Source organism: Equus asinus, chromosome 14 (genome assembly GCF_041296235.1).
Source record: "Equus asinus isolate D_3611 breed Donkey chromosome 14, EquAss-T2T_v2, whole genome shotgun sequence".
Lineage (NCBI taxonomy): Eukaryota > Metazoa > Chordata > Mammalia > Perissodactyla > Equidae > Equus > Equus asinus.
In genome coordinates this window covers 6,189,889-6,203,274 of record NC_091803.1, presented here as the reverse complement: position 1 = coordinate 6,203,274, position 13,386 = coordinate 6,189,889, and the positions used below count along the sequence as shown (strand labels likewise).

The following is a 13,386-nucleotide window of genomic DNA, read 5'->3' as shown; positions in this document are numbered from 1 at the left end:
ACCCAAGTTCTATATGTTAGTTTAAGAGACAGCAAGAGTGATGCCCCTGTTAGCTAACAGGAATGCAGGAGAGGCACCCTGAAGAGAGGAACCCCAGCAGGAGAAGTGAGAAGCTGACCCACATCCCTGTGGTGCATCTCCTGCTCTCTGAATTGCCGCTTCAACAGCCCAGCCCCACCCTCAAGCCCAGGTATTACGGTCTGCCTCTCAGCTCCCCTACTTCTAATTCAAGGAGGGCTCTCACATTTTATTAAGTGGTTAAAAATCAACAAAGCAAGAGACAAAGTCAAATAAAAACACTTGTTTGGGGTATTTATTTACCCCTCCCCCCAAGGGGGGGACGAGGGTTTCTAAGCACGAGGGCACGTCCTGATACAGCACATCCTCCTGAACTGCACAACTGCTGTGCTAACAATGGTAACTGCCGTGCCTCACGAAGGCCGACACGGCAGGATTCCCAAACGCTTCTGAAGCATTACAAAGCCCAGAAAGGTCAGTGTATCTTACTACATACTTTGATTTGGATGAAGATGGCAATATATGAATGGCACGACAACTCTCTTAAGCCAGAATATTAGATTCTTAACAGAATGTAGCATAAAGAGTTTACTATAAATTCCATTGCTTACTATAGAGTGATAAATTTAAGCCCTAGAAATCTATATAATCCGTTGACATCTCATTACACAGTTTGATAAATATACAATTTTTTGATTCTAACTTAAAAAGACCACAAAAAGCCAGAAAAATTAGACAACAAAAAAAAGGCCACCGTCTCCTTTCACTTTTGTACTGAGTAACTCAAGCAGATTTCTGTTCACTTACTTAATGCTGCAATTCGCAAAGGTACAAGCGATGGCAGGCTTTTATAACAGGGCAGCTTTGTTAAAGCGGAATCTTCAGCCTCGCACAAATTTAACAGCTGCAAAAGAGAAACGGATTTAATTTAGCCTGCTCTTACTGTGAAGACATCATAACCTTGCAAATAACAGAACACAGCAATCTTCCACCCACACTGCAACACAATTAATAAGCTAAGCTCAAATCCTCAAAAATTTAGGTATCAAAATATGACTGAGCGTCCTTATTCTAAAGCAAAACTCAGCCAAGCTCATTAGTGAACTAAATCCGTAGACACTTTCTCACCCACTCTGATACCATAATGTTTTTTCTTTACACAGAGGATCACTTTCTCTAATAGCAAATTCCATGATGGTGGTAGGTCTCCAACTTGCTCAGAGCTGCTTCTCAATGCTGTGAGCCAGTGCTCAAGAAATATACGCGCTCCAATTCACATATGTGAGTGGTAATACTTTTTCTTCCTTTTTTGATACAGGATAGCATAAAGAAGGAAGCTGAACATCACAGGACTACTGTAACTCAGAGATCCCAGTGGCTGTGGCTTCCAGACATTTTACTATAGCACTATATACATACATATCTAACATCTAGAATGTCACATATGGCGTTCTATTACTACTTTCCCCTTCTATTTACATCCTGGAAAAAATGGTACAGACTTTTACTGTTTTTTCCCCTCAAAGATTCCTACCTAGTAAAAGATGTACAACAGCAGAAAAAGATAGACAGTGAAAAGCACTTCAAGTCAGCACCCTGTTCCACCCCTCCGAGGAAAGCACTGTTAGCAGTGACATGTACGACCTTCGGAAACGCTCTCCTCGTATATAAACACATATGTGCGCGCACACACACACATACATACGTACACAGCTATGTCTCTATCGACAGAGAGTGCTGAGTAACTACAACATAACCCAGAGTCCCAAATCGTCACGGCCATCCCCAGAATCCCCTGGGAAGATTTTAGACAGCAGATTCCCAGGTGTGACTCCAAATCTACTGAATCCAAATCTCCAGGGAGAAGACTCAAGAGTCTTTATTTTCCAAAAGATCTTCACATATTTTGATGCAGCTAATGCACTGATAAACACCTGGAAAAATCAGTTTCATCCCCCGAGATTTATCACAACACTAGCCGGTTCTGGTCTTCAGCTTACTCAGGAGTTTTCCACGCAGGTTAAAATACATCTAGAACCACCAAAGGGAGGCAGCCCTCCCGTCCTCCAGCGGCCCTCCTGGACCCTCGGTCAAGTCTTATGAGCAAGGACTTTTATACAAAGGATGTAACAAGTATAAAAGATCAAAGCTAGACCACATGATCATACGACCATCCGTCCAAGCAAAACCATAGGACTTAAAAAAAACAAGACAAATTTTTCATAATTGGAAATTCAGACTTAGTGTGGATCAGGAAGAATTTGCTTCCTCGTGACTTCTGCTTCAGTTTGCTCTGACAGCGCCTCCAGAAGTATGACTCAGGTCTTGTAAAAATTTCAAATTGCGACTGACCACCAGACCATTACTGTATTCTAAGAATTAATGCTTATAATTTGACTGTATCAATAGTTTAATTTCTGTTTATCGTGGTTTAATATCACCCCACACTGGAATGTTTACCGTGACAAATACTTCTAAGAAGCCACTGCCACTGCCTATTGTCTGGGGTCAAGGGCCAAGTCAAGTCCGCTAAACAAAACGAGAACCCAGCAGGACAGTGCGCCGATTAGGAACCCGGCTCTAAAATGAGTCCTGGCTCCCGCCGAAGCTCCACAGCCCCTGCTCCGTGGCTTCTGGTTCTAACAAACCCTCAGGCTCAGTTTCTGCATCTTCAGAATGACAGGAGTCAGTGTCCATACTTCACGGGGTGCTGGCAGCGCCACGCAGGGCATTCACGGGAAGTTGGTTCTCAACAGTGCACGGCACATTCAAGTGATCAAGAAACTCAGCAAGCTGGCACTTGCTCCGTGCCAGTCTTATTCTGAGCACCAGCTGATTCGAGGGTGATTAAAGTAGACGGTACACTCTTCTCCCTAGAATACAGCTTTAAAGCCTCAAGAGCAAGCTTCCCTGTGGAGGGCCAAGAGAGTTAGGAGGACTCAGAAAACACACACATTTTGTTGACCGTCTCCAGTCACCAAGCCTACCTTCTCCCCAGCCCCAGATTTAACATACCTGTGCAGAGCTGTGCCAGGCTGTGGCTGGTTACCTGTGCTCACCACCCGTGCTTTCTCTGAATGCTGCCTGACCAGTCTTCGCGCACAAAGACAGGTTACCAGACACACGTCATCACCATCCACACCACGCCGCACCACCACCCCCCTACCTCTGTGTAGAACACCTTATGCTCCACCACGTTAAGGTCCATTGTGAAGAGCCGGGGCTGCAACGTGGTACAGAACGTGTTCCCTTCCATCAGGCCAATCTGCGCGTTGGCAGGCTGGTGCCTGAGCAAATGCTTCTTAGGTGGGACCATATCCTGGAGGACCTGGGACAGGCAAACAGGAGGCACCACTAACCAGATGCCCCTGAAAAAGCAAATGCCCCTCTTCACAATATTCCAAAACCACCACCAATTTGCACACCGAAGATGAGCCCAAAAGTTATTACACACGTGCTCTCGTTAGCAAAGGGAGGTCACGTTTCATGTGTTAAAACTGGGTCTGGGATAGGTACACGCCAGACACACTTAATTCCCACGGCTACAGAGTAACGTCTCTTAAAACAAACAACAGAACAAGAGCAAAACTACCGACTGCTCCACAGACCCAGCAAGCCAGCCTCCTATTCTCTTGACGCTGACATTTACCAATACAGCCCTTAATATAAGCACACTGCTTTCTGCACATGTGAGATCAAAAAGAGCGTGTATCTAGCACTTTGTGAAGTGGACACGAAATCATAAATTATGTATCATTTACAGCTCAAATTTCAAGGAAAAAAGTCTTAAAAGTTTTGCTCAAATTACCCCAGTTCCAGCGACAGCAATCTCACCTCTTTGTGGGGTTCCATTATGGCGGTCACACTTTTCCCAGTGACCTGGGCCAATACCTGCAGTGAGTGCATAGCCTGCTTTCTCACAGTGGAGTTTGGAGAGGTGACTTCTCGAACCAAGTCATGTGTCACGTGGTGAAAAGACTTCTCCTGAGCCGCCACGATCTCCTCGGCTCTCTCCTCGTCTTTTAAAGGTGTCGCACACCTCATCAGAAGCTGCTCCAGGGTGGTCTTTGCCATGGCAACTGCCCCATTAGAAACCTGCAGGCGGGGACTCCTTAGAACGAAATGGGGATGCTGCCCACGGCACCCAGGTCTCCTGCACGCTCGCCTGCCATGAAGGCTGTCACTGCGGGGCCACGCCCCTCCGCCAGCCAATTAAACAAGACTACTTCACAGCCTCCACACGGTACTTCAGTAGCTAAATCACCTTCTTAAAGGCCATTCCTGCTTGTCAGTCAGAAAAGAAAATGTGGATCCAGGCACGAACCTCGTATTTACCAAACAGTTAAGCTGGCAATGCCTGCCATCTTCTACGTGTTTGCGTTACATCTGCATATGGGTTCATACAGAATGCACCTGCGAGAGAATTTCTGCAGCATGGTCGCTATTTAGCCCTATGGCAAAACTAAGTAGGATCCCCTTTTAGAGGGGTACTGTGCTAAGTACTCTGGCCTGTGACTGCTCTTTATCAAGGCAGATAGGTCTTTAGATACCCAGAGAAAGCCTATGAGGGTTCTGATCTGTCCTTTTATTAAAGATGCTGTACCGAAATCTAAGCTTCTAGAAAAGCGTATCTGCAGAACTGTCTCAAACTCCTCCGGGTGAACTGGCTTTCTACAACAGCATGGTTGGGCTTGGGGCCACCCGTCACCTACCTCTCCAGTTAAGTCCATCATGACAAAGAGAAGCGCTTTGAGGAATGTCTGCTGGTTCTGGAGAACCCAAGTGAGAGGCAACCGCTCCATGAGAAACTTAATGGATACCACACCCCCCAGCTTTGCGTACCAGGCCTGCTCATAACAACACGCACACAAGCGCTCCACAATGTAAGAAAACAGAGGCAGCTGGCACGCCTAAGAGAAAAACAAACACAGACCATAATGTTACTGCATATTCTTAAACTGCCAGTCAACTCTAGATTGACTGCCCGTGGGCACAAACACCCCCAAATAGAAGACACTCCTCAATCCTTCCTTACCCTCTCCTTTGAGCCCAGGATGATACTTGCAACATCAAATATCACAGCCAGGGCCACCTCTCCAATCTTGCAGAGTTCCTTCTCTTCATACGCCATACAAATAGCTATTGCATCAATAAGAACCAGGGGATCCATTCCTTTCGACCCATTTTCTTCACTGTGAAACATGGCTGTGCTGGGCTGGCTGCCCACCTGATAGCAGGGTAGCAGGAAAGGACCTGAAAGGAGAGGCAAAAGGCATAGGAGAGAGCAGAGTTTATTTATATGAGCGTTCCTGTTCCGCAAATAGCAAAACTACCTCATTTTGCCCTTGAGGTTAGGAATTCAGGAAAAGTCAACCCTGGTACTTGAGACCAACTTTCGTTACACTGCAATTATGTGTAACCTAAGTAGTCTGATTCGCACTAAGGCTATTTTTCAGAATGTTTCCCATTATACACTATATTATTTTCAGATTTTCTCAATCACAACACAAAAATGTATTAGTTTAAGATGACAACCACACTGAGGTATCTTCTTTAAAAAAATCACTAAGCAGGCCAAGAGGCACAGCATCGTAATGACTATGGGTTATGCCCTGGACATTTCTACCATACAAATAACAATAAAAAGCAACAGCATCCAGCTATGACCCCCAAAACAGTCAGAGAACAACCTGCCAGCAACTATTAATTAATGCCTCACAGGTACCCAACACTGGGTGAGACGGAAGTTACGGAGAAGCTTACAGGTCTGCTGCAAAGATAATGTTAACACAGAGGAAACAGTGAGAAACCACCTAAGTGTTAAACTGTGTAGCACTGACTGTTCAGGCCAAGAAGAGCTCAAAAGGGGAACGGTCTGTGTTCTGCAGTGTAGTGTTCCAAGAGAGCTGCCCGCTGATCTCCAGAGTGCGGGCTTTGAGGACACAAAGCGGGGCAGCGCTACTCAAGTGTGTCCACTGACCAGCGCTGGTCTGGGAGGAGTGCAAAAGCTGAGAGTAAGTGATCAGAAACTTCTACAGCAATTGGTAGTGCTGTGACATTTTTGCTGTCTTTTCCAAAAGCACCAGTCTGCGATGGACTGGAAGTAAAAACAAAGAGAGAAACAGAACCGGTCCTTCAACACCCAGAGCCTGAGAACTCCTGAAGCAGAGGCGAGGAGCCATTCCAGGCAGGGGGAATGGCATGGACGACCATGGAAGGAGCAGAGACAAGCACCGCGTGGAGACTCGACAAGATAGCTAAGAGCAGAGAGCAAGAGATGAAGTAGGGAGGGGAGGCTGGGCCTCGGGAAACACCACCATGGAGAGGAAGACAGCGACGAATGTGACCACAAACCGTCTCTCCGTTTTACATGCAGTGTCCAAAGGTATTCAGCCCCCATTTCTCATGAAAATCAAAGGGCCAAAAGACTAAATTGGGTGTATTTTATAGATAAAAACTTGGTAACAATTTTCAAGTTAATACAGCGCCCACTGCTGAAATACCAATGATCTCCATCAATGCAGTAAATGGAAAATCAGAAAACAAAAGCCAAAAATCCATCAGCCAAACTCAGCTCCTCCAAAACACACCCTCCTGCCGAGGTTCTGCAGCACCCTGAAAAAGTCAGATAACCACCTCCTCCGCCCACTCACCACACTGCTGGGCAACGGCCACCATGGTGTAGTGGCGAATCAAGCTGGCTACGAAGGGCAGGGCACTGGGCCGGAGGTCCTTAATGACAGCGGACATGAAGGCCCCGGTCAGGGCCTGCTCAAACGTCTTCCGAGCTGGAGTGTCTTGTGCTTTGTAGCGATGTGATATGATGACATTAGGTATGGTCTTTTCTGTAAAGCTGAAAAATAAAAGTTAAATTGATCAGCATGACACTTCAGTCCTGAGCTGATGATTCCACTATGACTTATTTTTTTATTTTCAACCTGCCCACTTTCTTCTTGTTCAGAAGGGCCTGAATGAGTTAATTTTTACGCTTTATTTTCAGCAACACCTGGAATCAGACACGATGAAATCCATTTGTACATTTATAGCCAGTGGTTCGAGATACCAATACGTTCTACCTAACGTGAGCACAGGCAGGACTCAGGTAAATTATAAAAGGTGGCACATTCAATATCACCATAATTATTTTCTATTTTAAGAAAGCTGATGTTTGATTTTGATTTTTTATAATGAAATAAGCCAAATTCTAACGAGAAAAATCAATGATCAAAGAGGGATGAAAAAAGCTATTACTTAAAGACAGTCATATACCTGTTTTTCATCGAAAATCACGGAAGTGCACAATCCAATGGACTGTGGATCTACTGATGAAGCATTTACTGCCCATTATATGAGATTAACTAAAACCCAAGAAGGCAGAAGCAGGGAAGCACACACCAAACACAAGGATAAGAAACTCATCAATATTTAAAAAATTATTAGTTTCTTCCAACCCTGAATAGCTCCAGATAACAGAAATTTCGATGACCAGGAATCCACCTCTAATTTTTGCCCTCTAACTCTCCGGTTCTCCCTTTGATGCTAACAAAATACATGGAGGCCCTTCACTTCCACATGGGACATCTTCAACCGGAGCAGAGCGCTCATGTCCCCACTCCACACCGGAAAACCTCAGCTCTTTTCCAGTGTGTAACAACACTCTTTAAAATGCCACTGGGGTCGACATGCCCACAACAGATACCTGATTCCCACTGCCCCCGAGCCTGCTCTTCCCCAATGTTCCTGACAACTCAGTGAGTGGCATCTTTGGCTGAAGCCAAGAAGACCCGCGGCCAGCCAGAGTCAGTCAGATCCCTTCGTCCACCTGCTCTAACACTCAGAGCAAAATCTGAAGTCTTCAGCGTGTCCTCCTGAGGCCCCACCCAGCCCTGCCCTCCCCCCTCCCTCTCCCCCAGTGTGCTCCAGCATCACTGGTCTCCTGTGGTGCCCACCAGGAAAGAGCACCTTGCATTCTTGCTCTTGCGTTCATTCCCCGAGCCGGGGGTGAGCTTCCTCTGGACGTTTTCACAATTTCCTCCTTCAAATCGCATGGTGATCTCTGTTCAGCGTCACCTACTTGGAGAGGACTTCTCCGATCACGCTATTTTTAAAATGCCCCTTTCAGGCCCTACCCCTTAGCCCAATACACTTAATAGCACTTGTCACTACCTCAAACATTAGACATTTGTTCCTTTCTGCTTGTTGTCCGCCATTTCTACTAGAATGCGAGTTCCTTGAAGGCAAGGAGTCTTGTACACAAACCTGGAACAGTGCCCAGGAGTAGAAGATCCTCAATCTATGACAGCAGTGACAATGCAGAGAGATGAGAAAGGACGAACTTATAGTACATGCATACTGAATACACAGAGGGTAAAAGGATGAAAGTGGACCCCTACTCCACGCCATTCACAAAAATCAATCCCAGAGAGGTTAAAGATCAAAATGTGAAGGACTAAAACTGTACAGCTTTTAAGAGTATCCAAGAGGGTATCCTGTGGGATGGAGGAAATCATTTCTTACAAATTATATATAAAAAGCACAAAAGGAAAATATGTCAATGTGATTACAGTAAAACCACGAGGTTTTGTTTATCAAAAAATCCTGCTGAAAGGTTCAGAAACGACACCCCGGTAGCCATAAGCACATCTGGCAGAGAGACCTTGGTCTCTAAACTGTCATTTCTTCAGGAGCCCTCACTCCTTTCACAGGGAATGGTGATTCCAAGGCTGGGGGAGAGAAGGCACAAGGTGAGCCAGAAACATCTTGTTGAGCTCCGAAGGGCGCTCAAAAACGGAGGGGGACACGTCACAAGAACATAGGAGTCAGCCTGGAGGGGCTCTGACTAAATCTGGACAATTTGGTCATTAAAATAAATAATAGGTTGTCATTCATTAAATAAAATAAGAATCCATGAGTCCATACTGCTATAAACAGATATTAGAGAAGGAAAAGCTCTCCTTACTTTACAAAAAACGGAAATGGAGTTAGAAAATCACCATTTTATCTCCATACAATAGAATATTATTCAGCAATAAAAAGGAGCAAACTACTGACAAATTTTACACAATGGAACAGTCTCAACAGGATTACGCTAGGTGAAAGAAGCAAGACACAAGAGATCACATATTGTATACTTCCATTCATAGGAAATGTCCAAAAACAGTAAATTTATGGACAGAAAGTAGACCCAATGTTGCCTGGGGCTGGGAATGAGGATTAACTGCAAATGGACATGAGGGATCTTACTGGGGGATGAAAATGTTCTAAATCTGATTTATATTTGCAACCCTCTGTAGGTTACTAGAAATCATTAAGTTGTACGCTTAAAGTATACGAACTATGGATCTGTAAAGTATACCTCAATAAAGTTGTTAAAACAAAAAAAAGAAAACCACCATTTTGCAATCATCATACAGACATCACTTTAGCTGGGGCCCATTTACATTTGACCACATACTATTTTCTTTACTCTTGATTCCTTCTCCCATCTCAGGATTGGGGAGTTTTCATTCTACCTGAATGAAGATCTGCTCGTGGGAGATTTCTGTTTTTATCTGAAAACATCTTGATTTCACCCTCATTCCTGAGTCATATTCTCAGTAGACATGATTCGCGGTTGGCAGTTATCTTCTTTCAGACTGAAGATTTATTCCACTGTCCAGTGGCTTCACACCTGCCAATCTATCACTCATTTGAGGGTAATCTATCTTTTTGTCCTGTCAGCTCTTAAGATTTTCTCTTTATTTCTGTTATGTAGTTGTTTCATTATGATGTACCTATGTGTGGATTTCCTTTATTTATCCTGCTTTAGATTCACCGACCATCTTGAGTCTGTGCATTGTTCTTTTTTTTTTAAAGATTTTATTATTTTTTTTTTCCTTTTTCTCCCCAAAGCCCCCCAGTACATAGTTGTATATTCTTCGTTGTGGGTCCTTCTAGTTGTGGCATGTGGGACGCCGCCTCAGCGTGGTTTGATGAGCAGTGCCATGTCCACGCCCAGGATTCGAACCAACGAAACAGTGGGCTGCCTGCAACGGAGCATGTGAACTCAACCACTCAGCCACAGGGCCAGCCCCTGTGCATTGTTTCTTTAAAAATTTTTTCATCAGTTCTGGGAAATTCCCAGCCATTATGTCAAGTATTATCTCTTGTCTCTCTTTTCATTCTCCTTGTGGGTCTTCAAGCAAACTGTGCTACTTTACTCTATTCTTCACGTCTCTTACTCTTTCTTTTGAATTTTCCATCTTTTTCTCTCTCTGTATGCTTTCTGGGTAATTTCTTTTGACTTATTTCTCATCTAAAGATTCTCTTTGAGCTTTTTGTTTTTAATCTGCGTGGGAAAGTTTTACAGGTTTCTATTTCTTGGAGTATTCTCAAGTTTGCCTTTCACTTATTTTAACACAGCGAGCACAGTTATAACCCAATTGTGGTGATCCTAGCATGCGACGTCTGTGCAGATCTATTTCTGCCTTCTCTTGATCCTGCAGGCTCTGACTCCAGCTGCCTTATTTCCTGCGCACTTGGCTATCTCAACTGCTCTCTCTTCCACGCTCTGTTAAACACCTCAGCACCTACTCTGTACTCAGCATCATTTGCGATGCTGTGAGAAACGTGACAACATACAGGAAAAGCCTCTTCCCTGAAACTTAGAACACAGAAAGATGACATACACACATTATCACAAAAGATCATTATATAAAAGTCTCAGCCTTAAGGGACAAGAGCAAAACATCGGGCCAGCCCCAGTGGCCTAGTGGTTATTTTGGCATGCTCCACTTTGGCGGCCCAGGTTCACTTCCCAGGCATGGCCCTACACCACTCATCTGTTAGTGGCCACGCTGTGGCAGCAGCTCACATAAAAAGAAAAAAAGAAGAAGGTTAGCAACAGCAGTTAGCTCAGGGAGAATCTTCCTCAGCAAAAAAAAAAAAAAAAAAAAAAGGAGCAAAACACAAATATCACATGACAAATATTTGGAGAATGGCAGGATCATTATGGACTGGAAAAGCAAAACAGCCACGGAATGTCTATCATGTACCAGGTGCTGTGGATACAACAGTGAGCAAAAGAGAGAGACAAGGACGTGACCCTTGTTTCTTGAAGCTTATACCCAAATGGAGGAGGCAACAATACAGGCATCAGATTACAACTGAGATCAGTGCTAATTCTCAGGCTCTCTAGTTCTCCTTTCCATTTTCTCTAAAGGCCAAGAAGCATTACTAGGCAGACAGCGCGTCATTTTCCTGACTTAAGGAAGATACTCATAACACTAGGAAATCTGGGCGGTCCTCTCCATCCCCAATTCCTGAAGCAGGATGCATCTAGGGGCAGAGGATTCAACTGCCCACATACTTAGGGTGTGCAAGGAGCTGGTAGAGCGCGTGCTTATTGTCCTCTAGACTCATCATCGCCACGAGGAAGCACTTGATCACCTCCCACGCCTGCCTCCGGTAGTAGGGCTCAGTATTGGCGCTCTTCAGGCAGTCCAGAGCAGTTTCAATGGCCTACAGCAAAGAAACAGAAAGACTATAGTTTGTGCTGAATTACGTGATTTTGGAAAGCTTTCACTGAAAGCATCTGCAGAACCCGAAAGAATCTTAACGCATATTTTCTCTTGAAGAGAGCACAGTGGGCCTACACAGACTAACAGATAGTCACCAAATGAAACCTCCGGAGAAAGCAATAGAAGTATTGTGAAATAAGGAACTGCGTCGTGCAAATTAAAATGTAACATGGAGTTTACCAACTTCATGCTTCAATAGCCAATGGGAAATTCCAGAAATTACGTGACCCCAGATGCCTCTTGTGATAGATTTGCTGGATTAAACTAGATACTGAATCATCCACACACACTTATCAAGTCCTCTGAAAAGAATAACGAACTTGATACAGACCACAGACTTTCCAGTGTCTAAATTCAAAGCTAAAAGACGGCCTTCCTAAGCTTTCATTAAATTCTCTAACAGATAAAAGGGTTTACTTCATTTTTTCAGAAAACCTACAAAGCTACACACACATTTTATCCTATTCAATTAGGTTAACCAGGAAGGTGGGGGGAGGCACTTCGCACAAAAAAATCATTTGAAGCCTTTAACAGCTACGATCTTCACCTTAAATGATAATTACACACAGAAAAATCAAAGAACTAATCTGTGTTAAAGATTAAAGATTTATCCAGGCTCTGTGTGAGGAACCAGAGAAGGGCCTACAGGAACGGAGGACCGGTCTCCAGCACACACAGTCGCTCAGAGCGACAAGGGCCCCTCACTCCATCACCCCCAGCTTCCGTGTCTGAGTTCTTCCAGGGTACTGCAGAACTGGCCTTTCTCCCACTCACTGCCTCTGATCTCGTCACAGGTAATAGATCACGCATGGGTATAATTTTAGAAGTGTTATTTTTAAGAATCTGTGTAACCCACGAGCCAGTTACCTGCCCAAAAGAATAAGATTGTAAAGTATGCCAAAAGCAGAATTGTTGTAATGGAAATCCACCAGCACTTGGCCATGCTGACCATTCCCTTCCCCTAGTCGGCCCCTTTAGCCCCGTGGGGTGTGCCACAGCCCCAGGACGCTGCCTGCTGGGAAACGGTCCAGGAGGACTGTGGAAGCCTATATTCAAATCTCGGTTTCTTCAGAGCTTTAGCTGCTTTGGGGAGAAACGACTTCTAAAGGGAATTTCTTGCTCTGCTTCATCTATGCAGAGGGCAGGGAAAAGTCAGATGCCTTAGTTATCACTCTGACACCAGCCCTGCGCTGATGGGGCTAAAGCAAGTAAAAGCCTAATGACAGGAAATCACCTAAAACGTGGGAACGTGCTATAGACAGGACGTTTGCTATAGGAACCTTCAACGTAAAGACAGAGAGAACTATTTTCCTATGAGGAAACTGGTGTGTACCTGGCGACTCTTTTGATAAACGGTTGGGTGAGAAGCTGAGATTGCACCTCACCCTTGAGGCCTGGAGAGGGCTCTATGGGGCGGGGCTGGGGGAGGGTCGGGGACAGTGCATGTGCTTGAGGACGTGGGGGGAGAGGGGGATTGAGAGATGACGACAGAAAACAACTCCAGAGTGACCGTTACCCACGATGTGTGTCCTTCCTCCCAAATGTTTAGTCAAGTCAAGTTAAAGTCAAAGAAACCACTACTGTGGGTAAACGTCTTATACAGAAAGGTAAGCATGCTGAGTTCTACAACAGGACAGGGTTAGCCTGGGCACAGAGGGGCTCTGAGTCGTCCCAGGCCACAGAACCAGGCCAAAGAACGCTGGAGCTCTGCAAGAAGCTCAGGAATCCCACCTGGCATCCGGCTTACTGAAACCGCTGAGTGACTCAGAAACACGCAAAAGGCTACCATGATTCCCTTTTAAAAAATACC

The 13,386-nt window shown here is 44.9% G+C and overlaps 1 protein-coding gene across 11 annotated transcripts in view; it reads right to left on the bottom strand.

Moving 5' to 3' along the window:
• Positions 1-13,386, bottom strand: part of TRRAP (transformation/transcription domain associated protein) — a 117,214-nt gene that overhangs the window by 69,664 nt on the left and 34,164 nt on the right. For 10 of the 11 annotated variants that reach the window (XM_070484186.1, XM_070484190.1, XM_044747309.2 and 7 more), the window contains exons 22-28: positions 11,366-11,517; positions 6,672-6,871; positions 5,054-5,271; positions 4,731-4,928; positions 3,853-4,113; positions 3,185-3,346; positions 826-922 (exon numbers count right to left, since the gene is read on the bottom strand). In XM_070484186.1, coding sequence (XP_070340287.1) covers positions 826-922; positions 3,185-3,346; positions 3,853-4,113; positions 4,731-4,928; positions 5,054-5,271; positions 6,672-6,871; positions 11,366-11,517 — 1,288 coding nt within the window. The remainder of the gene's footprint in view (positions 1-825; positions 923-3,184; positions 3,347-3,852; positions 4,114-4,730; positions 4,929-5,053; positions 5,272-6,671; positions 6,872-11,365; positions 11,518-13,386) is intronic. The other variant, XM_070484188.1, reaches the window with a different exon arrangement.